This window comes from Pseudochaenichthys georgianus, chromosome 6, assembly GCF_902827115.2.
Source record: "Pseudochaenichthys georgianus chromosome 6, fPseGeo1.2, whole genome shotgun sequence".
In the NCBI taxonomy this organism is placed as follows: domain Eukaryota; kingdom Metazoa; phylum Chordata; class Actinopteri; order Perciformes; family Channichthyidae; genus Pseudochaenichthys; species Pseudochaenichthys georgianus.
In genome coordinates, this window is record NC_047508.1 from 18738386 (window position 1) to 18763273 (window position 24888).

At 40.8% G+C, this 24888-nt stretch overlaps 1 protein-coding gene across 2 annotated transcripts in view; it reads left to right on the plus strand.

The window, feature by feature from the left end:
* Positions 1 to 24888, plus strand: part of abcc8 (ATP-binding cassette, sub-family C (CFTR/MRP), member 8) — a 70708-nt gene that overhangs the window by 24011 nt on the left and 21809 nt on the right. For both annotated transcript variants that reach the window (XM_034085403.1, XM_071203475.1), the window contains 11 exons: positions 187 to 351; positions 446 to 601; positions 6638 to 6772; positions 8001 to 8163; positions 10769 to 10809; positions 11181 to 11326; positions 14029 to 14143; positions 14405 to 14524; positions 15480 to 15552; positions 15665 to 15770; positions 24292 to 24324. In XM_034085403.1, coding sequence (XP_033941294.1) covers positions 187 to 351; positions 446 to 601; positions 6638 to 6772; positions 8001 to 8163; positions 10769 to 10809; positions 11181 to 11326; positions 14029 to 14143; positions 14405 to 14524; positions 15480 to 15552; positions 15665 to 15770; positions 24292 to 24324 — 1253 coding nt within the window. The remainder of the gene's footprint in view (positions 1 to 186; positions 352 to 445; positions 602 to 6637; positions 6773 to 8000; positions 8164 to 10768; positions 10810 to 11180; positions 11327 to 14028; positions 14144 to 14404; positions 14525 to 15479; positions 15553 to 15664; positions 15771 to 24291; positions 24325 to 24888) is intronic.

The window sequence follows — 24888 nt, forward strand, 5'->3', positions numbered from 1 at the left end:
TGAAATGAAAATTATGCATTTTAAATGCAGGAACAATTGTAGTCGAAAGTCATTACTGACAGTGTCAACACAATCCTGCAGAGTTCAGCTTGTGTGATTGACCTTGTAGTGATCGCTTCCTGACAAACAATGATAAATTGGTCAATACCACTATCTTCCCCTCTCCTTTCCTCTCTGTGTTGGCAGACAAGTTTGCTGGGTATCTATTTCATTTCCTCCAAAGAGTTTCTGGAGAATGCATATGTGCTGGCTGTGCTGCTGTTCTTCGCCCTGCTCCTTCAGAGGACCTTCCTTCAGGCCTCCTACTATGTTGCCATTGAAACGGGCATCAACCTACGTGGGGCCATTCAGGTAGAGGAAACTTAATTTAATGTATAACAGCCAAAACTGATTATTCTCATCTACTGTTTGTCCACATGGTTGTTTTGTTGGTTTTCTTCCCTAGACAAAAATCTACAACAAGATCATGCGTCTGTGCACCTCCAACATGTCCATGGGAGAGTTAACCGTTGCTCAGATCTGTAACCTGGTGGCCATTGATACCAACCAGCTCATGTGGTTCTTCTTCCTCTGTCCTAACCTGTGGGCCATGCCTGTACAGGTGAGAAATGTGTTCGTCTCCTTTTTTTTTAAATGACTTTATGCAACTTCCATGTATTTTCTCTGTTTGATTAGGCACATGTGTGCATTATAAAACAAGTTTTACATTGTGTCGCCATGTATTACGTTACCTCAGTTTGTCAGAATCAGAATAAGAATGGGGTGCATACATAAAAATAAAACAAAAATGAAAAACACAGATAGAAAACTATTTGAAAAACACTATAATAACATAAAGAAAAATGTAAAAAACTAGAAAATGCGTGCGAATGCTGTAAACTGTGTACATTTGTTGCTGAATTTAGCTGAATATTTTATTAGCTGAATGGTCTCTGTAGCTGCTTTTAGCTACAAAAACCAAGTAAGTGTGTTGCTGAACTTAGCGGAAAAATGCAGAAAAGTGAAATTATTTGAATCAAAATTGTTACAGCTCAAATGCATTGCAATGACTTTGTTGGAAACTTGAAAGTGAAATGTTAAACTGGAAGAGTAGGAAAAATAGTGAAGAAGCTTAATATTTAAAAGAAAAGGTTTAAAAAAGGTATAAACAACAACATGTATAGCCTCAATGCCCTGACATAGCTGAATAAGTTAACAGTTGGATGGTTTCTGCAGCTGAAAGTAGGCTCAAGGAGTTAGATATTAAATGTAAGTAGTAGTGAATGCATGTTTACAAACACCTGTGTGTGTAAGCCCAGAGATCAAAGGTTACCATGGTGACTGACAACGTTATCAAACACCTGTTTAAGTGAGCCCAGAGATCAAAGGTTTCCATGGAGATGTGCTGTGAAAGGAGAGCCTTTCCATTTGTTCTGAATGAGAGATAAACCTCTTGCATTTCTAACTTTTGTTGAAAAAAAAACAATACAAACCTCCAGTGTTTGTGTGTGCGTGTACCAGTCTGTCTGTGGGCGTGTCTGCTCTGATTAGATGATGTCACTCAGGTTTGTGGCCCCAATCTGCCCAGCAACACCATGGTTACCAACTGCAGCACTGAGTCCCATTAAGAATGCATTGAGGATTATATCTGATAATTTTGCCACCTGTTCAAAAACTATGGCTCCTATAAAAGAATGACCAGACCGTGTTGTTCTTTTAGGTTTTGTGTGTAAATTGTGGAGATGGGAGCAGTTTGTTTAAAGTGTACTTCTCTCTAGTCTGAAGAAAGATCCAGATTTGTTTTACATGGGAGTCTATTGGGAGCTAGGTGGACTTTTTGACAAGTTTTTGTCTTTTCATGCCCTCAAGAGGCATTTTGTTTAATATTCTTACTTGACCTTTTTTTTCAACCTAGGAGAGGTTTTCCTACGTTTTTCATGAACAATTATGTCTCAGGAGTGTAGGGTTTGGGAATTATGGCAGGTCTAAAAAAAAATATGAAGGCGAATTTCAAGCTCTCCCCCACATAGCTGTGACATCACGCACTCTAGCCTTGAGGAGCTGCTCAATACTCACTAATGTTAAAATCTGAAGAAGGCCTATTTACCAAGCTCCAAACTAAGTTAAATATCTCAAAAGTGTAAAAGATATCAAAAATCTGATACTTTTTTTTTATAGATGAAGGTCTTGTGATCATTTTAAAGTTGGAATGAAGTCTCTAGCTGAAAGTATGTGGAAGTAGTAACATTTAGCGCAAGGTGTAGGTAAAAGACGATTTGAAGGTTCCTCTCATTGAGTTACATGTTAAAAAAAGAGTTTACAAAGCTGAATATTTCAAAAAGTATAAATGTCGTAAACAAGAAAAGTCATAGCACACATGTCCTGAAGGAGCTGAACATTTTAATATTTGAATGGTTTCTGTAGCTGAAAGTATGTGGAAGGATTAGCATTTGGCGCAAGGTGTAGGTAAAAGAGGATTTGAAGGTAATTTAATCCATATCCCCTGTATGACTGTATGCATATTGTTAATGTATAAAGTAAGTAAGTGCAATGCCGGTCAAGTGCATAGCAATCAAAGCTCTGGTCAAGCAGCAAATAGCTTTCACAACTCAGAAATACAACAAAAGCTGTGTTTGAAAAGAGAAAAAGGTGACTTGAATATTGACAGCAAGTTTTCAAAGAACATTGACATTGAAAAAACAGTCAGTTATTTCTTTAGCACTCCTACGGTGGTTTTGTGTGCAGCAAAATGAAAAAGTATTTCACGATCGAATGTTCTCATTCGTATTGACGTATTATAACACTGAGAATCTTCTGTTTCTTCAGACATTTCTTCTGGTTTATGTTGGCAGCACATGCTGGGTTTGGAGATAAGTATACTCTCTATAATCTCTTTATAGCAAGAAGCACTGAGTCTGCAGAGACTTGGTTCTCCCTCTCACAAAGAACCTTAAAACGGTTTATCATTTCAAAATACCAAAAAGATGTCAAAAACAAAAATATACAACGAATAATCCTTGGGCCCAAAACACAACTTGCATAATATTTGTTAAAAAATAAGTAAGTCAACACATATGCAGATTCATTTTTCCTACTGTCATCATTACTTATGGACATTTAAGTTCTCAATTTCTCAATTTCAATGATTTATGAAGACATAGTAGAACTACTATGAAAATATCCAATTTGACACATGTGTCGTTAGCTATGGTTTCTTAAGGCAATCTGTCATTGGAGGTATTTCAAAAACAATAATATCCCATTAGCTGTCAATGTTAATGTCTAAATGATAAACACTTTTATGGTACTTTCTCATCTTCGCAAGTTAAACTGTCAGCAGAAATATGAGAATGTTTAATTCATCAATAAACAGACACCCACATTAGGTTATAAACCGACTGCGTTTCTCCCCTCAGTAGCTGTATAACATTGAGCTGCATTAGTATTCTCCATCTGTACCTGCCTGTCTGCCCCAAACTGTGAATAAATCCAATGTGCTCAATTCTTACTGCCTTCTGCCTTGATGGGCTTTTGTAGTGTGCAATTGTCATGGTTGCCCCTTATATAGACCACCCTCGGAAGCCAGCCTCTTCGACCTAAGATCAGAGATGCGGGCATGGCTACACGACACCGAGTTGGACCTCTAACGTTACACTAAAGAAGAAGTCATGGTTGACACGTCTCATCAACGTTGCGTGGAAGTCGGAAACAGTACCGAAGGAGTGGCAGACCAGGGTGGTGGTTCCCCTTTTCAAAAAGGGGGATCAGAGGGTGTGTGCTAATTACAGAGGCATCACACTACTTAGCCTCCCCGGGATAGTTTACTCTAAGGTACTCAAAAGGAGGGTCAGGCTGCAGGAGTGTGAAGCTGACCGTTGAGCGGCCCAGACCAAGCAAGGAGGCAGAGGCAGAACGTCCAAAAATATAACCCGGCGTGGGCATTTATTAAAACATGGGCACAAAGTTCACAGTCTCAATCCTGCTGTTCTCTTTGTCCACATCCTGCAGCCACCAGGATCTCACACACACACCCAGCCCTCTCAACAGACAGGGCAACAGAGCCTAAAATACCCACCCTCCAATAATCACAACAAGACACAGGTGAGGGGGGAGGAGACAACACAGGACACCAGGTGCACACAATCATCAGCCACAGACAACATATACTGTGCAATCACGCCAACAAAGTGCCCTATTACCCGGCCTGAAACCGTCAGTCCATAGTGACGAAGTTACCTTCGTCACATTTCCTTCCCCCTCTCCCCCGGAAGCACAGTGTCTCTACAGTCTCAGCCTCCTGACTGATCCAGAGTTCCTCCTGCTCCTCTTTAATGTATGGGGGGGGCTCTGGGTCCTCCTGGTCCAGTCTGGAGCTCCACTCCTGCTGCTGAGGGGGAACCTCTTCTTTAACCACCACCAGCTGCTGGACGTCTGCTCTGTGGATCTGAAGCTGAGGCTGTAAAACAGCGTCCAGTAGTTTCCGGTGTCTCTCGTTCTCCTGTTTTGAACGAGACAGTTCCTCCTCGTACTCTGCTATCGTTCTTTCTTCTCCTGCTGCCTCAACAGCCGTGGCCCCCTGGTCCGTTCCAGGCACAGCCACCCCCAGCCGCGGTTCCTCTCTTTGGTCCCTCTTCTAATTTTCACCTCCTTACTTGGTCAAATCCCACCACTGCCACCATATGTGAAGCTGACCGTTGAGCGGCCCAGACCAAGCAAGGAGGCAGAGGCAGAATGTCCAAAAATATAACCCGGTGTGGGTATTTATTAAAACATGGGCACAAAGTTCACAGTCTCAATCCTGCTGTTCTCTTTGTCTACATCCTGCAGCCACCAGGATCTCACACACACACCCAGCCCTCTCAACAGACAGGGCAACAGAGCCTAAAATACCCACCCTCCAATCATCACAACAAGACACAGGTGAGGGGGGAGGAGACAACACAGGACACCAGGTGCACACAATCATCAGCCACAGACAACATATACTGTGCAATCACGCTAATAAAGTGCCCTATTACCCGGCCTGAAGCCGTCAGTCCATAGTGACGAAGTTACCTTCGTCACAAGGAGTATGGGGTGAGGGGGTCTCTACTCAGGGCCATCCAATCTCTGTACTCCCAAAGCGAGAGCTGTGTCCGGGTCCTCGGCAGTAAGTCGGACCCATTACCGGTGAGGGTTGGCCTCCGCCAGGGCTGCGCTTTGTCACCAATCCTGTTTGTAATATACATGGATTGGATTTCGAGGCGTAGTTGTGGGGGAGGGGGTCTGCAGTTCGGTGGACTAAGGATTGCACCACTGCTTTTTGCAGATGATGTGGTTCTGATGGCTTCATCGGTCTGCGACCTTCAGCACTCACTGGATCGGTTCGCAACCGAGTGTGAAGCGGCTGGGATGAGGATCAGCACCTCCAAATCTGAGGCCATGGTTCTCAGCAGGAAACCGATGGACTGTCCACTCCAAGTAGGGAATGAGTCCTTACCCCAAGTGAAGGAGTTCAAGTATCTCGGGGTCTTGTTCTCGAGTGAGGGAATAATGGAGCGTGAGATGGGCCGGAGAATCGGAGCAGCGGGAGCGGTACTGAGCAATATAAACAGCATACATGGTTAATATTTGCCCTTTTATATTTGTTGGATCACATTAATTAATTAAAGTGCTACTCGTTTTTTTGCCCGCTGCCCGGCTGGTCCTGTGGCTCGTCTTTTTTTTTTTAACTAGCTGATGCTCAATCAGTTGTGATATCCTTATCACAACTGATCAAGATGGAAAAAAGATTCTCTGCTCAAAGGGCCATAAATCCAGTATTTATTTATTGTGTCCCGCCCCAAATTTGCAGATAATTATAAAAAATAAAGATTGGTTCCCGCAAAACATAATGCGGGAATGTGAGAGCAGACAGGTGTCAGTGCTTGAATTTATCAACAATGTTACAACCTTGTGCGGGAATGGCAGAGGCAGAAACACAAAAGTCTCTCTCACACTCACACACAAATGTCTTTCTCCTTTTGGACCACTTCTAATGTGTTTTTCTGTGAGGTTATAAGAGTTAATGTCTCTTTCCTTGTTGTTGTTGTAGTTCTTGTATTGTTATTTATTCATTCATCAGATTAAGGCTCAACACATTAATCAGACACAAGACCAGTGATGTCAAAGTGTTTTGAAGAAGATTACAAAGCTGACCAAAAATGTGATGTCTTGTTTGCAGAGTTTTAAATACTCTGTGCTGCAGACACATTCACTAACCCCAGGCCCCACCACAACCCCCGCACCTGGTCACTCACCTACTTACACGGTCACCGATTAGGCAGCACACTAGAAGTTTTTCAAACACACACACACACACACACACACACACACACACACACACACACACACACACACACACACACACACACACACACGACCTTTCTTTCGATAAATAATGAAAACGGGTCCCACAGACCCGAACACCATACAAGGGTTAAGCTGTATGTCACTGCAGGAAAAACGGTATTCTTGCCTCCATGCTGATGCCCTTTTGCTCAAGGTCACCGCTTCTCACAAAGCAATGTGCTGTGGTAATTGGGTCTTTCATTCAGTCTGTCATTTTTCTCTACACAAGGTTAAATAGTTTTTCTCTCTATCGCTCTCTCTCTCTCTCTCTCTCTGTGTTTCCTCTCAGATCATTGTGGGAGTGATCCTGCTCTACTACCTCTTGGGAATCAGTGCCTTGATTGGAGCGACCGTCATCGCTGTGTTAGCTCCTGTACAATACTTTGTCGCAACCAAGCTGTCCCAAACTCAGAAGAGCACCCTGGTGGGTATTTTTCATTGTCTCATTTAAAGAGATGCAGTATTTCTTGAGACATTATTTTTAGCCATGCTAGAGGCTTTAAAAGGTTAGTCTGTTGGTGTACCACTTTGGTCCAGATGAAATGTGTCTATATTTTGGATGGATTGCAATTATAAAAAATGTTCATGACACCAAGAGGATGAAATCCTGCTGACTCTAATCACCCACAGTTTTATTTCCCTGTAAAATATCTCAATATCTGCTGCTTGAAGAGGCCCATAGCTTTAATACAGATATCCATGAGATATTACTTTTGTCAATTCCTTATTTTACTCTCAGTACCACTATGAAGTCGACACTGTTGTTCGGAGGGAAATATTGGTTCAATAAGAATCATTGTGTTGTCTTTGTTTTATTATAATCTTTTGGAATCAAAAACGTTTTCGAAAACTATTAATCCAGTATTAAGGAGAGTAGTGATTTGTTTTTTTACCCGAATGCCTGGTTAAACATCTTATCTCATGTTCACTATTACATGTAAACAGTGTCTAAGCCGCGTCTGTTTCAGAAAGATCACACAAAATGTTGAAAGCAGTGTTGGTCAATATTAACAAAGGATATGTACTGATTTTGCCTCAAGCCTTTCTGCTGCTTTCCACTGATACAAATCTGCCTTAAGTCCAGTCGGGTGTGATAATATTGTTACCTTCAGTCCTTGATATTGCAGAGCAGGATTTATTGCCAGGGATATACAAAGCTTTCTCATATCAGGGAAAGCAATGCTTCAATGACTTCAATGTTTGCATTGGCAATTGAAACCTTGATAAAAACAAACTGAAAGATTGACAAAAAAGTTTACTTTGACCTACTTGACTTTGATATTGTGCAGTAATTTAAAAGGGAAAGTAATTGAAGTACAAAAGTTCCATGTTAACCGCACCTGGAACATTAGCTACCTTGTTGTGCCTTCCTTTGAATATTTTCTCAGCAAGAAACGTATTATTATTAGTATTATTATTTTTAAGTAGCTCAAATGTGAGAGAGCAAGGGTCCATGTGTGCAGGGGAAACAAAGGGCCTTACTGGATGCTTTTTTTTATTAGGGAAAACAATGCCTCTTTGACTTTGATGTTTGCATTGGCAATTTATTCCTTGAAGTAGGATGTGATAATGCTTGTGAGCTCTCTAGCTGCACCTCATGTGATGTGATGGATTACTGTTGTTTAATCAAAGGCTCCCTTTTCCACTTGCAGGAATACTCCAGTGAACGTCTTAAGAAGACCAATGAGCTGCTACGGTGCATCAAGCTGCTGAAGCTGTACGCCTGGGAACACATCTTCTGTGACAGTGTGGAGGGGACCAGGGGCAAAGAGCTCACCAGCCTGAAGGCCTTCGCTTTTTACACATCCATATCCAGTAAGGCACTTTGTTTCCACTGACTCTCTCACATTTGAGCTAATTAAAGGTCTCCTATCATGCAAAATGCACTTTTGTATGTCTTTTGTACATAAATATGTGTCCTCGGTGTGTCAGAAAACAAAACCCTCTCTCTTTTCCTCTGTACCCAAATCTCTAAAAACGGGGGTACAACGGAGCTGATCCAGATTTGCGTCCGATATGATGTAATATCTAAAATGTGGACCCATGGCACTATCAGAAACGTTGCTATCAGAAAAAATGTGCAACGTGTTTTGGATGTAATATGGTCTTTGTTTACATTAGCAAGCATCACTAACACTCAGAGCTAACCTGTACTGGAGAGAGTATTTGTAAATAAGCAGGATATAAAAAAGGAACTCACCTTGTGGTAAACCCGCAAGAGAAAAAGCATTTGATCTACATACTGTTCCAGAAATAATCCTTGATGTGGTTTTGAACATGATATGGCGTTTCATCACGGCAGCATTTAGCTGAGTATCTCGGTATAATTTGTTCAAGCTATGGACCCAGAATCAGCACTTCTCTAACAGGGCTGAAATTACTGTGGCCCTGAAGTGCAAGACACCACAGCATTTCACAAAACGCCACAGCATTTCACATTGGACGGAAAGGGTATTCCTTTAGGGAGAACACTTCTTGTTTGTGATTGGTTGTTTTTGCTGCCAGTCAAGAAATGACGCTTCGTGATTGGTCAACACCCGACAGCGAAATATGTCCCAACCAAGCGGCAAACTCTGGGGAACAGCCGGGAAGCCAATACGGAAGTGCCACACACTGCAGTTCATACATGGGCCGCTAGGGACTGGCTGCAGAAAGGAGCAATGTCCATAGACCCCATGTTAAAATGCCCAACTTTACAGCAGAAAAAAACATGTTTCTACCCATGGATGCAATAAATATTATTATCGATATAGTTAGATTCCACCTTCATGATTATGGATCTGTGAGTGAATTGTTTTCTAACACGACCCTTTTATTTATATTAGGTCTTAAAGTTTTTGCATAAATTAGGGCGTGGTCACTTTGATGGACATGCACATGCCTCACTGTCAGCTAACAGCAACTTGTCCACTCTGCTAGGCTGAAACCATAGAGGCTACAACGTTAGTTAGTCATAGTACTGTACTTGACCCTTTAGCTTTAGCCGTGTTCGTGGTGATTGTGCCTTTTAGGGAATATTGTTACAAATACCAGACAATTAAAATGTCGTGCTGCATACTAACAGAACTTCCAAGAAGTCTAAAATGATAATATTATACATGTTAACCCCGTTCGCAGGTGTTTGTGTGCTTGCTAGCTTAGCTTGTTACTTATTAGCCAGCTAAGGACATAACCCGTTATGCATACATGACATAGACAGTCTGTGTTTTGTATATGTTGAACTTTTGTCCAGTTTCTGAACAGATATGAGGAGCTGTGAGCTCTGAGTGTGTGCTAACAGCTAACGGCTGATGTGTTGGGCCAATCACGAAGCGTAATTTCTGGCAGCAAAAACAACCAATCACAGCAGTGCTTCTATGGGGCTCTATCCAATCACAAACGAGAAGTGTTCTCCCTAAAGGAATAACCTTTCCGTCCAATGTGAAATGCTGTGGTGTTTTCTGAAATGCTGTTGTGTTTTGTGAAATGCTGTGGTGTCTTGCACTTCATAAATACCACTGTATAAATAGAGGGATATGAGGCATGGCTAGAATGGGTGATCTGTTTGGTATTTTTAGCAAAACACTTCATAGACGTGTTTCTTTATACTTTTATATATATCTAAGACCTATAATATATGCCTAAAAATAGTATAATAGTAGACCTTTAAACATATTATAAAAGATAAAACGTTGCTTCCTCCGAAAGAAATATTCAAAGGCACAACAAGGTAACTAATGTTTCAGGCGCGGCTAACATGGAACTTTAATACTTCCATTACTTTTCCCATTTTATTACTGCACAAAATGCCACTCTGTGATTTGTTAGAGGTTGCTCCTTTTCTTCTCCAGCGTGAACAGTGGCTGACACAATAATAGAGTTCAAGAGGAATTAACTCGTATAATTTCTCCCTGACAATAGAGAGGAATAGCACACTGATAATACACCAGTAATACAAATCATGATCTATCCACCACTGACACATGCTATCAGTACATATTGCAGTAACAACGCTGTTTTGTCTTAACATTCTTCAAATTTTTTAATTATATGTCATTTTAAATTAATTCCGTTTATAATGGTGGATCCTAATACACAGAGATAAAGGGGATGATGATGTTGTGATTTCTTAAAATGCACTATGAAACTGCTGGTCACCCCAACCCATGTATTTGGAGTCTAAATAGTTTTAAACGTTTTGTATGTATGTTAATTGTTCTCATCTCATACATAACCAAGTATCATTAGTATCAAATGTACAGTATCACCACAGTTGTGAAGTTTTTACAGGATATCACTGAGAAGATATGGATACACTTCTGTTTTTGTTAACGAACCTACGGTATCAATACAAAATAATATTCCAAAAATATACATTGTTTGTTTTCACTGAGTTTAAACAAGCCTTCACATCCTCCTCTCTGTTTCTTCTCAATTTCAGTTTTCATGAATGCAGCTATTCCCATTGCAGCTGTCCTGACGGTGAGTTTAAATTCTAGCTCTACCTTTAATTCACACATAATTAACCTATCCAAGATTATATATTTATGATAAGTTGTTTTATATTTGTGTCAAGTCATGAACAGAGACCACAACTACTGATCAGATTACATCTTTGCGACTTCCCTCCTGTGTGAAGGACGGAGCAGAGACAATGTCAGTGTCCTGTGACTTTGTAGTTCCACAGCGGAGGCTCTCTGACAGCAACTCACTAAATCCTGACTGTATTTATAGAAGTCCTTCATGAATTTAGACGTGAGAGGTGACGTTGCTAACAGTTCAAAGGATTAGGGATCTTAATCCATGCTGTGGAGACTAACCTCAGCCTTTCTACCCTTCCTCTCATCCTACAGACGTTTGTGGTTCATGTTCACCTCTCAGATGACGCTGATCTGTCGCCAGCTGTGGCCTTTGCCTCCCTGTCCCTCTTTCACATCCTGGTCACCCCCCTCTTCCTGCTCTCCAGTGTGGTGCGCTCCACCGTCAAGGCCCTTGTGAGGTGAGAAGCCTTAACGGTCACCTATTATGCTATATTTGAACAATATATTATAGGGCCTTATCTATTCAAATCTACAACATCTTCACACTTATGCTCTCCAGTACAGTGTTAGCTCTCAGTGTTAGCGATGCTTGCTAATGTAAACAAAGAATATATTACTTCCAAAACACATTGCACATTGTTTCTGATACAGCACATATCTTGACATGTTCTTTATTCAGTGTTTACCGCTAGAACAGTGCCCTTATATGTATTATATATATCATTACTGAAATTATATTTCAGAAATTATATTTCAGTAATGACGTCAAGCCCGCAGCAAATCTCGAACAGCTCCGTTGTACCCCTGTTTTTAGAGATGTGGGTAAGGAGGAAAAGAGAGAGGGTTGTATTTTCTGACACTTTGTGAGTCTCCTTACACACTGAAGACACATATGCTTAAAAGACATAAAAAAGTGCATTTTGCATAATAGGTGACCTTTAATATATTTTAACAGCAGACAGCTTCAGTATTGAAGGAGAAAACATACAAATTGTTCCCCTGAGCTACAAGACATGTTTAATCTGAAAATAATATGTTAATTTACTTTCCATATATAGTTAGACAGGAAGATGAGACAACAATTTATTTTATTTTCAACAATGTAATGTAATTTCCAAACTCACTGCTTTGCCTGAGGTGTTTATGTATGCCTCCTAAATGTGTAACATCCAAACTTTGTTGATTAACAAAATATTGATATGCTTTAAGGATTAAAACGTTAAAGTCTTTTAAGGTTGTCTCATAAAGTCAATGAAGCAGAACTTTTTCCATGTACAGACAATGAGAGCGTGTCAGCCTAAATCCCATCATCTCCATCTTTAAGTTTTGATCACGGGGCAGGAAGTAATGACTGAGGATGAAGAAACTGACATCACACATTTTCTATAAGGGTCTTTAAGAGGCCAGCTTATACAACTGAGTTGAATATGCTCTTTATTTTAACCAGTGTATTTTCTTCCTTTAATGTGGAAGCACCTGTGATTATTCGAGATTTCTATTTTGAGACTGTGTGATCTGACACACTTTGTCAGACAGCAGGAACTAAAATAACCCACAGCTTATATTCACTTCATCTTCACACTTCAACGTGAGAAGATGTGTCTTTGTAGAGGAACAATAGATTACTTATGCACCAATTTAAATGCAAAGTCATTGTGAAACTTGACATATATTTCTTTGGATTTCATTAAAGAATCACTTATTGTTCCTGTGGACTCTAAGACCCTAGCCACACGGAGACGGTAACGAAAATGAACCGAATTCGATATCAAAAAAGTCTTCCTCCCACACGCAATCGGCACCAGAAACGTGTCCGTCCACACGAGACCGCTCGACCCGCTGGAGACGCTGTAGTACATATGCCGGGCCTGTAAGTAAAATACACCAAAAGCAGCGAAGAAGACTTCACGAGCATGCATGGTTGCCATGGTTGCCCTTCTGTTTATTCTCCGCAGTGGATTTAGCAGCAGAGGTGGGGAGAGGCAGGGGCCAGGGCTCTGGCTCCTTTTCTCCCTCCCCGAGGCAAGCGTGTGCTCCTGCTGTAAATCTCCCCGGTAGTCTACCAGCAGATGAAAAACACCCACCTCTCCGCCTCTTCCAAGGGACGAGGGAACCGTGCGGAAGAGTTTCCGTTAGAATTTTTTTCCGCCGGTCAACATGTCCGTTAAAGTTGAAATCTTCCGGACAAAATTATAAAAGTGCCGGTCAAAGGTCTTCTTTGTTATTTATTGAGCCTTAAAACAAATGAATAACGACTCTATCTAATAATACAAGAATAACATACAGAGTATCTCTTTTCCTCCCCCTCTCCTGACAGCCCCGTCAGTATTTTCGTTATCAGGAAATGATCGTATTGGGCGTAATCACGGAGCCGTTTGGCCCCCCAGAGCGTTGCGTCCGCAGATCTACCCACCTTGGGACCCGTTATCGTTATCTGCGTTTCCCTGTCGGCCTCGTGTGGCCGAACCGTCTATATGATAGAGAACTGTAGTGGATACGACCTGTTTCGTCTCCGTGTGGCTGGGGCATAACTTTACATGTTTCAAGAGTAATTCTCATGTTTTAATGCACTTGTGATAATATGCATTATACTGATTACTATTTCAGTGTATTTGCTTTAACAAACCGCCTAAAACCTAACCCTACTATAAACGGATTACGTTCATAATGGCAGAGAAACCATTTTGTTACATTATGACAATAAATGACAATAAAACAAATGACAATGACAATAAAACAATGACAATAAAAAAAAAAAAAAAAAGATGAGATAAAGGAAATTGAAGGAAATGAGGGCCAGTGTCAGATCCGACATTCAGCACATTTAGTAATTAAATTAAGATGTTCTTGACCTGGCAAGCATTTTTTCTCATTTAGATAGTGAAGTAGAAGAAGAAGAAGAGACATGATTCAATTCAGAGATGTAGAGATATGTGAGTGTATCAGAGAAAGCAAAAGCTCGTTGTTATTGAAACATCTTCCTCTGAATGAGCTTTGGGACCATAAACAGCAGGGATGCTGTTATCTTTACATGAATGGAAGATAGCTCAATGAAAGCCTTTACCTATCTGCTGTACTAGCACCATGTTTTGAGCATTCTATACAAATGTGTTTTACATATTCATTTAGTTTGACTTTTTTCTTTCTGTTTGATGTGCAGTGTTCAGAAGCTCAGCGAGTTTTTCTCATGCGATGAGATAGGAGAGGAACAGGAGCCCAGAGCGATGCTAACCTCTGGCTCCAGCAATCACAACCAAAACAGATACCAGGCTGTGGTGAGTACATGTGCACACACACGCCTTTTATGTTGGCTTGATTTAGGCAATAATGTAGATGTCAGTTTTCTTGTTTGCTGCATCCAGGCTGTCTCATTTTGCTTTGAATGTTGTTTCCTTCCTCCACATTATCGTCCTTGTGATAATATCACCATTTACCTCTTCGTCCTGCGTGACTGTTGTAACGCTACCCTCCTCTAGCCATCTTCTAAACCTCTCACTTCATCCTTCTCCTCCTCGTCTTCGTCCCGACACCTCAAGCCTCTGAAGGTGGTGAACCGGAAACGCCCCCCGAGGGATGACTGGAACAACTACAGCTCCCAGGGGGACCACGAGGGAGACGGACCCTACCAGGACATGGACCAGGACATCTGCATCAAAGTGAGAGCGATAAAAGGACAAATGCACCAGATGCTACCTCCTCAGAAAAAAGATGCAATATTATTCAAGGTCTTATCAAATTTGAAATGGTGATCTAGCAAGTCTTCACAGTTCTGAACATTTTGCCCCTTTCTTTAATTGTAGTCCTTTCAAATGAAACTGACTGAGTTTATGGAGGATAAACACACTTTATCTCCAGATGTTGTCACTATTTGTCAAGAATGACCTTTACTTACCTGTTTTATGCTCTGGTGGTTATAAACAATCCAAAAGGAGTTATCGACTGAAATTATAACGGTAAATTATTCAAACCAAGAGGGATCCAGGGACCTGGAGAAAAGAGAGCTTTTTAACCATTAATGTAGACACTGCAGCAACAGAAAGGCAAAGCTGCTCAGTGTATTATTACATTACTACTATATGACTATAAAAAAGCTTTAAAAAGAACTATATTGCTTTTCTGGCATCCAGGCAGAAAAACAGGAAATTAAAACCATGAATCATAATATAGTCATGGGTTGAAAATGAACATTTCATAATAAATACTTACATTACAGTAAATTACAGATGGGACACTACATGTTCCAATATATGAAAAATGTAGTGTTTTTGTAGAGTTTTTCTTGGTTAATATATTCCTTTTAACATAAAGTGTATGAACTGGGCTTAGTTTTATGTATAACAAAAGAAAATCTCATTGTCAATATATCTCAAATTCTTCTGAATGGAGAATGATTGCTCTTCAACTGAATATTCAGTCTAAATAATTTGCCTGGCATAGTCTGTGAAGTGAAAAGCATCAGTATCTTCCTTCCCCTGCATGAAGAGAAAACAAGTACACACTTACACATCTTATTACCTCACCTTGCATCACCTCGTACAGATGGCAGGTTTGACTGTTTACTTGCTAAAGAGTAAGGTAATCTGTTTTGATACCTGTGCTTTGCTTTCCTAGATAATCAGCGGTTATTTCACCTGGACCGATGGACCACCAACTCTTTCTAATGTGGACATCAAGATTCCTTTTGGTGAGTCAGACAGTGCCTTACAATATGCCTCATTGATTCCTCTCCGAATCCTTTCTCCATGCAGTCCTTCAGTCACTCACCTGTTTACTTTGCTGTCTCTCAACCCTCTCAGGTAAGCTGACTATGATTGTTGGCCAGGTGGGCAGTGGGAAGTCGTCTCTGTTGCTGGCAGCGCTGGGCGAGATGCAGAGAGTATCAGGAGCAGTCTACTGGAACAGGTTAGTTTCCATTAGGCCTGATGCTTCAGTTAAAACTGTATAATCCCTTTTTGGATTTGAATAATTCATGTCCTTTTTGCCTGATTGTATGCTATGAAGTTCTATGGATGTTCTAGTGTCATTAACATAACAGTGTTCATACATCAGGACCTCGGTATATCAACCACTTCCCATCCGTTCAATTACAAAGCAATAAGAGAATCCATCTACAGCATGTTAGCAGTTAATTATTCAAATGAAATCCAGTATAATCGGAGGAGAATTGCTCCTCCCTAAGGAGACCTGGACCTCACGATTCCCCCCCCCCCATCCTCAGCCTCTGATTGGTGCTATTCAAGCCTATTTGGTAATTGCTTTGTCAGTGAGCTATTATTTGTGTTTTCTCGCAGAAATCCATTCACGTCCCTGACAAGGCAAAGTAATAAGCATAGAAATCTGACCTTTTATATGACATGGCAATATAATATAGATTGATTTGTATCTCAGTGAAATAAAGCCGATGTTACAGCCAGTGACGTGCGGTGAGGTTCATGGCTGGTGAGGCACTGACTCTTTCAGAGTCAGATTTACAAATATTATATTTTGACCTTAATCGAAATATTCGGTTATTTTCAGAAGCTTTTTTAGTCTGATGCTTCGATTCATTTTAAACAGACCGTTCAACAAAAGGATACCCAAAATCTAAATATTGGATTGTTCTTTCTTAGTAAGATCCCATTTTCATTACAATTGGGGTCTTACCTTGACTTGAAGATGAAGTCCATGCTATCCTTCTGGACAACAATCTCTATTACTTTTTTGTAAAAGTCCTCCTTATCTTCCTCTAGTTTCAAAAGTCTAGTTTGTTGTTTGCGTCTACCGTCTCTGTGTAGAATAACAGTAGCAACAAGAACCTGTGGGCACACTTGCGCCCCCTTCAGTGCGGCAGAGGTTATGGCTTTTCATTGTCGTTGTATGATGAGACCAGCGAGCCTAAATATCATATATACGTGAAATAAGTTATTTAGAGACGATGGATGGCGAGGATAAATGTAATAAAGGGATCTACAAACATTACATTGGTGACATACAGTGAGATGGTGCAGGCATGCGCTAAGGCCCCGCGCTCCAGACAATTTATTATTATTACTATTTAGTTTTTCTTTAGTTGTTTTTCCGTTACATTGGAGTATGACAGGTGAGGCTCTGCCTCCCCTGACTGCACGTCGCTGGTTACAGCTTTTATTTTTTTAGCACTGACAGATAGTGTAGACCAGGGATCACCAACTACTTTTGTCCAAGGGCCAACATTTATCCAATAGACACTTTAACAAACGTTGTAATTTTCATTTCAATTTGAATAAAACATTGAAGATATAACATTGTATTGTTTTCTTTTTACACTGACTCAAATATAATGAAAAGAGTCGAAACTCAGCTTTGGTAAGGAAGAGACAGGACAGGCAGAGAGAGAGAGAAAGTGATGGAAGTCAGGGAGGAACTGCAGGTACAGTCACACAACATAATTTAGGCTTAATAACCCCATCTATCTATCTATCTATCTATCTATAACTTAGTCTTCATTTAGACAATCGTCATAATTTTTTTAAACAACATACATCTATTGCAGTTATAATGTCATAATAACATACAATTGTATAAAACACAATTTGCTTATATCTTTCTTCTCTTATGAGAAGCAAACTAAAAAACATAATGTAAACAAACAAGTGAAATTAAATAAATTGCTGAATTGATTTGAATTCACTGGCAGGAGCGACAAGTGAGGAGGAGCAAAATGTGAACAACGAGGGAGAGATTGAACAAAGAGAAAGAGTAGAGGACAGAGAGAGTAATGAACAGGAAGAAGACGGAGAGACTAAAGAAGATGGAAGAGAGGGTGCCGGTTATGGAAAGGAGAGAGACATGGAAAATGAATGTTGACAATGTTTTGTGTTCATGTTAGCCTCTTCTGCATGTCCAGATCATTAATAGTAACTAGTAAGTAATTAACTGATTCAAAATAAGTTATGCTGTAGCCCACTGACATGGTTTGAAATCGATATATTATCCAATTTGTGACCCCCCACAGGACTTAAAAAGCACCTAACTAGATCATGAAAATCCTAGAAATCTCGGGGGGTATACCCCCGAACCCCCCTAGCATGTTTGGACCTCGGTATTTAGGAAATCCTGGACACGGCCCTGGCTCAAACATGTATAGTGGAATGTTCTACTGCAACACTCCCCACACGCACACACAGTACACCCGCAACTGTTACAATGAAGGCTCGATAATCAGCTCACGGCATGCAGGGGTAAAGTGCTATTTTTTTTTAAGTGGGGGGGAACCTAACCTTCTCTAGGGAGGTCCGGGGGCATGCTCCCGGATTGAAGTTAAAAGCATCAATCTGGTGCACTTTGATAGCAAAATTAAGAGATCTATGGATACATCTCTCAACACCCATATGAAACAGAACTGTAAACCGATTTTCTATATCTTTATGGATATTTTACAAATCACTCCCCTTTTAAACTGTATTCTTGTTTTACTGTCCTATAGTATTTCATACCCGTTTGTCATTTATTACTATCTGACATCATATACATCGTAGCATTAAAGTTCACAGTTTATTTATAATTTAAAAAACGTGTTTATCGGGGGAGGGCAGGAATAGGGTTGGGTATCGTTTGGATTTGAACGATTCTGGTTCTGATTCCGGTTCTGCTTTTTGATTCCGGTTCTTTTCGGTTCTCGATTCCGGTTCTTTGAGAGGGTAAAAATAAGTCCCATGCCATTTTCACTGGCAGAAAAATATATTTATGAAAACATTAAGTCAAATCTGTATTCCTATTTACGAATCACTTAATACTGTTTCATTTTGTTGCGGTTATTGAATACAATTATATTAAAAATAATCTCTGCATTGTTTAGTTAGTTCTAAGTGGTGTAGTTTGAGAATGTACAATTAGCCCAGTCTCCTCTGATGTTACACTGCAACCTGCCTGTGAGACAGAGTCCAACCACAGTCTGTGTGTCCAACACGTCCTGCAATACACATGCGACAGCTGCTCACTGTTTGTAGAAGTACACACATTGTATTTTCATTTCAATAATGTATTTTCTGTACCCTGCTTCATAAACAATACTGACATCCCTGCTCCATCGAGTCTGTCTCACAGTCCGGGGATGTGAGGACAGTGCGAGGACACAGACAGGGAGTCTGCTTTACTTCATAAAGGAAATGGCGGTCAATATTAAAAAACATAGGAACTAAAACACTTAATAACCTTCATTACGTGTTAGAGAAAGAACCTAAGAAAGGTTGAAAAAGATGAGGCTGTTAAACGGGCAGCGGAGCCGCTGTGTGTAGAGAGAGAGAGATGCTGAGCTGACCCGGAGCAGAGAGAGAGAGCTGCGGTCCTCCTGTCCTCACAACTCTTATAGATCCGGGTACCGAAGAGTTGTTATTTGTTCTTACTGGTCTGAACCGAGTTTTGCTTCCCAAACCTGCCACTGTGCTCGCTACACGTCCCGCCCCCGTCTAACAGTAGAAAGCGGCGAGATGCATTTCCTTAGGAATCGATAAGCAGAACCGAAACTAACATTTCTAAACGCTACCGATGGAATCGAAATGTTGGAAACGGTTCCGAACCGGAACCGGATTTCGGTACCCAACCCTAGGCAGGAATGTCAGATGGGAGGGCCTGGCCCTCCCACGGTGCCGGATCTGAGTACGCAGTCTACTGACCGGCAGCTGCTGCCTCTCTGTTGGACTCTGTTGGGAGGGGGTGCATGTACTGTGAAGTTGCCGGAGCCTCGCAGCGGGACTACTGCTGCAGAGCGCATAAAGCAGACTCTTCACGAAGGATCACTTGTTCTTCAGGGCAGGGAAGGCTACGCAACACGCAGTCTACTGTCCCGCAGCTGCTGTCTCTCTGTGTGACTCCGGTACTGCACATTACTCACGAGTGGGGGCGAACGCACTAACCACTCCGCCACAGTCACCCACGCCACGTGGGCCGGATGAGAATGTCTGGTGGGCCGGATGTGGCCCGCGGGCCGCCAGTTGATGGCCACTAGACTGTAGACTAGAGGAATCTGAGGGTAGATTTAACGCAACACTGACATGAGATAAAGTAAAACAAGCCCAACTGCTGCTAGAAACACATTTTCAGATGACGCAATGCATGCAATGATAGCACACACTAACATCTAATTTCCTTTAGAAAATTATCTTGAAGCTCTGGACTAAATCTAGCTTATATTTATTTGGTGTTTTAACGCACATATTTGTAAGGCACTCTGAACAAAAGTGATTGTTATTCATGGGTTCCCGACTTTTTAGCTAAAGTGGTTCCCCCAGGATTAATGGAAAAGTCTGAGTAACAAGCAGTTTTGTGCAATTTAAGCTAATTCTAAATCCACTTACTGTTTGTAGCTGAAGCCAACACCTTTATAGGTTACTTTGTTGGTCAGTTGTCCTACAACATGTTTCCCACCCACAGTTTTCACTCTGAGTTTAAAATGTGTCAGTGAGAGTGGTGTTGTACTGACCCCCAGTTGATTGTAATATGTTCAGTACATTTTGTGATTGCACTTTCACTTGTGGTTTCACTTAATAATTGCTTTGCTCAGATGGAACTGTTTTCGAGAAAGTCCCGCTATTAGATCTAGAAAAGTGGAATTCATTTGAAGTAGCTCAGCTGAAACTGAATATTCATATCCCACTGGATGCGGTCTCCTGCATCTGAGGGTCTTGTCACCTGCAGGAGAGCACCACCATCAATATCAATTTGTCAGCAGAGTTGAGTTCCAAATACTTTATTGGCTCAGTGTCCATGGCAGTCACACACACTCTCACACACTCCCTCCCTCAGTCCTGATGCCAGTGCTATGCTGGCACTCCCTCTCATGTTCTGTTGCCCGAGCACTCTCACTTATCATGCAGACACAATCATTTCTGCCATGATTGTTGTTTTTATTGTCAAGCTGTGTTTCAGTCAGTAATACTTTGAGCTACAAATTATGAAATGTTTCATCTTGTGGGGGTAAAGAACTGCGAGTAGACGTCAGATTCAGAGCTAAGAAAAAACAGCAGGAACAAACTAGAGAATGCAATGCTGAAAAGCTGATGCTGAATTGCTATGCTGAAGTGTAATGTGTAAGAAGAAAGTGAAGAATTTAGATTGAAATGATACATGAACACTGGGGGCTTGAATATGTGATGAGAGAAGAAAATAAAGTAAAAAGGCTTGGAAAAGCAGCAGAATATTTGAACTGCAAACTTTTGAACTAACTTGATGGCGAATGATCTGTCGCCATGGCAACTGTATTTGATGACACCCCATAATACGCTTAGATGTGTGGATGGCTGCATCGTTACCAAACCTGTGAAGTTGTGGGCCGTTTGGAGTATTTTCACTGAAGTTATGAGAAAACCGTGTTTCGTGGCGAGCCTTGTGTTACCATGGAAACGGCATTTGAAAAATGTCAAAACTCTCACGTAGATGTCTTCACGGCTGGACTGTTGGCACACATGTGAAGTTTGAGCACTTTTTGAACATTTTCATAGGAGTTAAAGTAAAGCGTGTTTTCAATGGCAAGGGCATATGATGACACCTCATAATTGACCTAGAGCTTTTGAGGGCAGGACCATTAACCATTATCTGAAGTCTGCTGCTCTAATTATGTCAATTGAAGTTATGACATCATCGTGTTCCATGACACAGGTGTTTATATTTGAGCTAACGAGGTGTCCAGAGATCAAAGGTTTCCATTGTTCTGAATGAGAGATAAATCTCTTACATGTGAACGTTTTGTCGAAAAACCGTAACAGATATCTGTGAAATTTCCAAACATGAAGCATGTCAAGGAAGTTGTGTATCTGAAGTGTAATTTGTGTGCACTTTCGGGTTAATAATGTGGACTTGTTGGCAGATTGACTAAAGGTGTGCGGCTAATGCTGTGAGTAAAGATCAGCTTGAAATTACAATGGGCTTTAATGGAGACATGTTGAAAGATGCTGTCAAGAGGCATTTTGTTTATTTTTTTTGCTTAATTTTTTTTCATTTTTCAAACTACGAGATGTTTTCCTAAGTTTGTCATGAAAAATTATGTCTCAGAAGTGTAGGGTTTGGGAATTATGGCAGGTGTAAACAGAAATTTCAGAAAATATGAAGGGGAATTTCAAACTGTCCTCCACTCTAACTCTGACATCACACTCTGCCTTAACGAGCAGAGTGTGTTAAAGCTGAAGAAGGCCTCTTTACCAAGGTCTGAACAATGTTTAATATTTATAAAAGTATGAATCTGATTTAAAAGTTGTTTAATATGAATAATGTCAGAAAGATGTGTAACATTTTAAAGTTAGAATGAGGTTTCTGAGTGAAAGTATGAAGGAACAGTTAGCAGTTGAAGTCGCATGAAGATTGTTCAAGTCTGAAGATTTTCTCCATTGACTTCAATGGTTAGAAATGTGATGAATTATGAGATATATCTCGGGAATTATGAAAGTTATGAATGAGAAAAGTAATAGCAATCGATTCCCGACCGAGCTGAACGTTTTGATGTTTGAACAGATTTTCTGCGATGTGGAATGTGGGAGAAGAAGACCGGCAAAATAACGAGCGGAATAAAGATTTGTTATCAGCATTCCCACTAAATGAGATCAACGTGGGCCTGGCAGGGGGAACCAGCCTGACTAATCAGGAGAGTGAGCGATGACGGGTGGCCCTGAGCGTCAGCTGTTTCTGATCAGCTGATGGTGCTCAGCCTGAGCTCACTGCACTCCATGTGTTCATATAATCAAGCCTCTCAAACTATTTTGGTTACGACAAAAAAGTCTCACCACTAAAAGAAGCTGTTCTGGAGCTTTCGATTAATTCTCATGATCGTTCTCATCGGTGCAGTGTCATGTACATTATGATTACGTTTTGGATATAGCAAAACCTGTTAGTGCATCAAATGACAGATCATGAAGGGAGACCTTTTTCCTTTGGGCGGGTTGAAGTGTTTACTGAGCCATATTTTATAAACGCAACCTGTCATTTCCATCAGTTTGACCCCAATTTGAGCAACAAACTCTCTCCCTCAGCCACCTGCTCCCTCTTGTCCCTCTGCGCTCCAAACATGGCCCAGAGCAGGGGGTGTCTGGGGTTTCTCTGTCAGTAAAGTGGACGACTATTTCTAGCTTGACCACAGTATCCAGTCGAAGCAGTGCAGGTTGGATAGCTTGTGTGTTGAAAGATTATCTGGTGTAAGATGAAGTAATTAACTGAATGACCCCGTGTTCCTAACAAGAGAGGGACAGGAGTGTTTACCAGAGAGTCTAAAGCAGGGGTGTCAAACTCAAGGCCTGCAGGCCAAATCTGGCCTTCAACCTCATTGTATGTGGCCTGCAAGAGCTTGCAAAGAATATAATAGGTTTATTATACGCTTACATGCCGCTTTACTGAAGCACCTTGCCCATAAACACCCCACAATGCATCTCATTTTGTTACATGCACACTGAAGAGACTTATATATATTATATATGTATATATGTATATTTGTATAGTCTTAAAGTTACAACCGGCCCTTTGAGTGCAACCATGCTGATGTGGCCCACGATGAAATTGAGTTTGACACCCTTAAGGGTTTCAGTTATTACTATTAAAAAAAGCAAGCAAACATCTTAAGGAGATTAAAATGAATGTTTGTTGCTGTCATGGGTGGTCATCACAATACACACGCAATAATAACCCCTGTCATCATAAAATGACTTTATGTTTTAATGAAGGATGTTAAAGTAAAATAAATTCAGTTTGAAACGGTTGGAAATGCATCAGACCTGAATTTCTTGCCGCTGATAGAAACTGTTTTGTATGATTCACACATGACATTGCAACTTTAAAGGTGTTGATTGAGGGGGAAATAGTGTTCAGTGTTCAGTCGCAGACGAAAACTGTTTATCCTCAACTCTGACATGATTACACTGTTTTTACATAGACTGCAGGATAAAGACAATCAGTCGTCCATTCAGACTTCAGTGCCTTTCGAGTGTCATTAGGTGATTAGGTCTGATGAGGTCATTTTCTCAAGGGGTGTTTTCAGAGTGTTTTGTTGACATGTTTGTTTGTGGCGTGTCAGAGCTCCTTGTAAATTAGTAGTTATTTCTGAACAGCTGGGATGTTCGAGCTGCGGCAGAAACTCTCTGGTTGTCCTCAGAAAGAGTCACCTTCTCAGGACGAGAGAGGTGTCAGCTCTAGAAACCTAAAAATACCCTGCAGCTGCACTGAGCGGCCAATAAGGTCTTAATGACTGAGAGTTTGAGTGTGAATGTGAATGGTTATGTGCATGTGCGGTATGTACTATGTATGTGCACACATTCTAAAATAACAGTTTAAGTTAATTTGATGGTCTTTTCAAATTGAATCCCCAAGCCCAATGTCTGGCTTCTGGACGTTTTACCTGTATTTTTGTACTAAATGTGTTGAGGAATAATTGCAGAATTATGAGATACACTTCCATTTATATACTTTTGATCTCTGGTTTCCACAGCCTACCAAACCTGGAATCAGAGGGATATGAAAGGTGAGTCAGAGTAAAGAGAAATAAAACAATAAATCAGTGCCAACATGTATTTTTAGTTGTGCTGTAAAGGCCAATTTCAAACCTGCATGAATATCTGAAATTGCCTCCCGAGGACAAAGTCTGTCGCAGCCAAACACATTAGAAAATATTTGTAGTATGGATAACAGGAATGTTTTAATTGCAAACATATTGCAGTGCACTGTTGTTGCTGAGAGGTTTGATTCAGCTGTTGCACATAAGACATAAGTCATGCACACACAAACACATAGACACCTTGGCAAAAGTATATCAGTGAGCATTTCACAGCTGCTGTCTTGTCACTGACTAAAAAGGAAACTTTTAGATCTCTGTCTATTGATAGCATAATTTTGTATGAGTGTGAGTGTCCAGAGAAACCAGAACGGTGTGGGGAGTGACAGTTTACAGTAGGGCAGCACATTTCAGAATCAGAAATCCTTTATTTGACCCGCAAAGGGGAAATCGACATGATTACAACAGCAGATAGTGCAGATAAAATGAAAAAAACGGCTTAGTACACGTTGTTAATTAGACAATAAGTAAAAC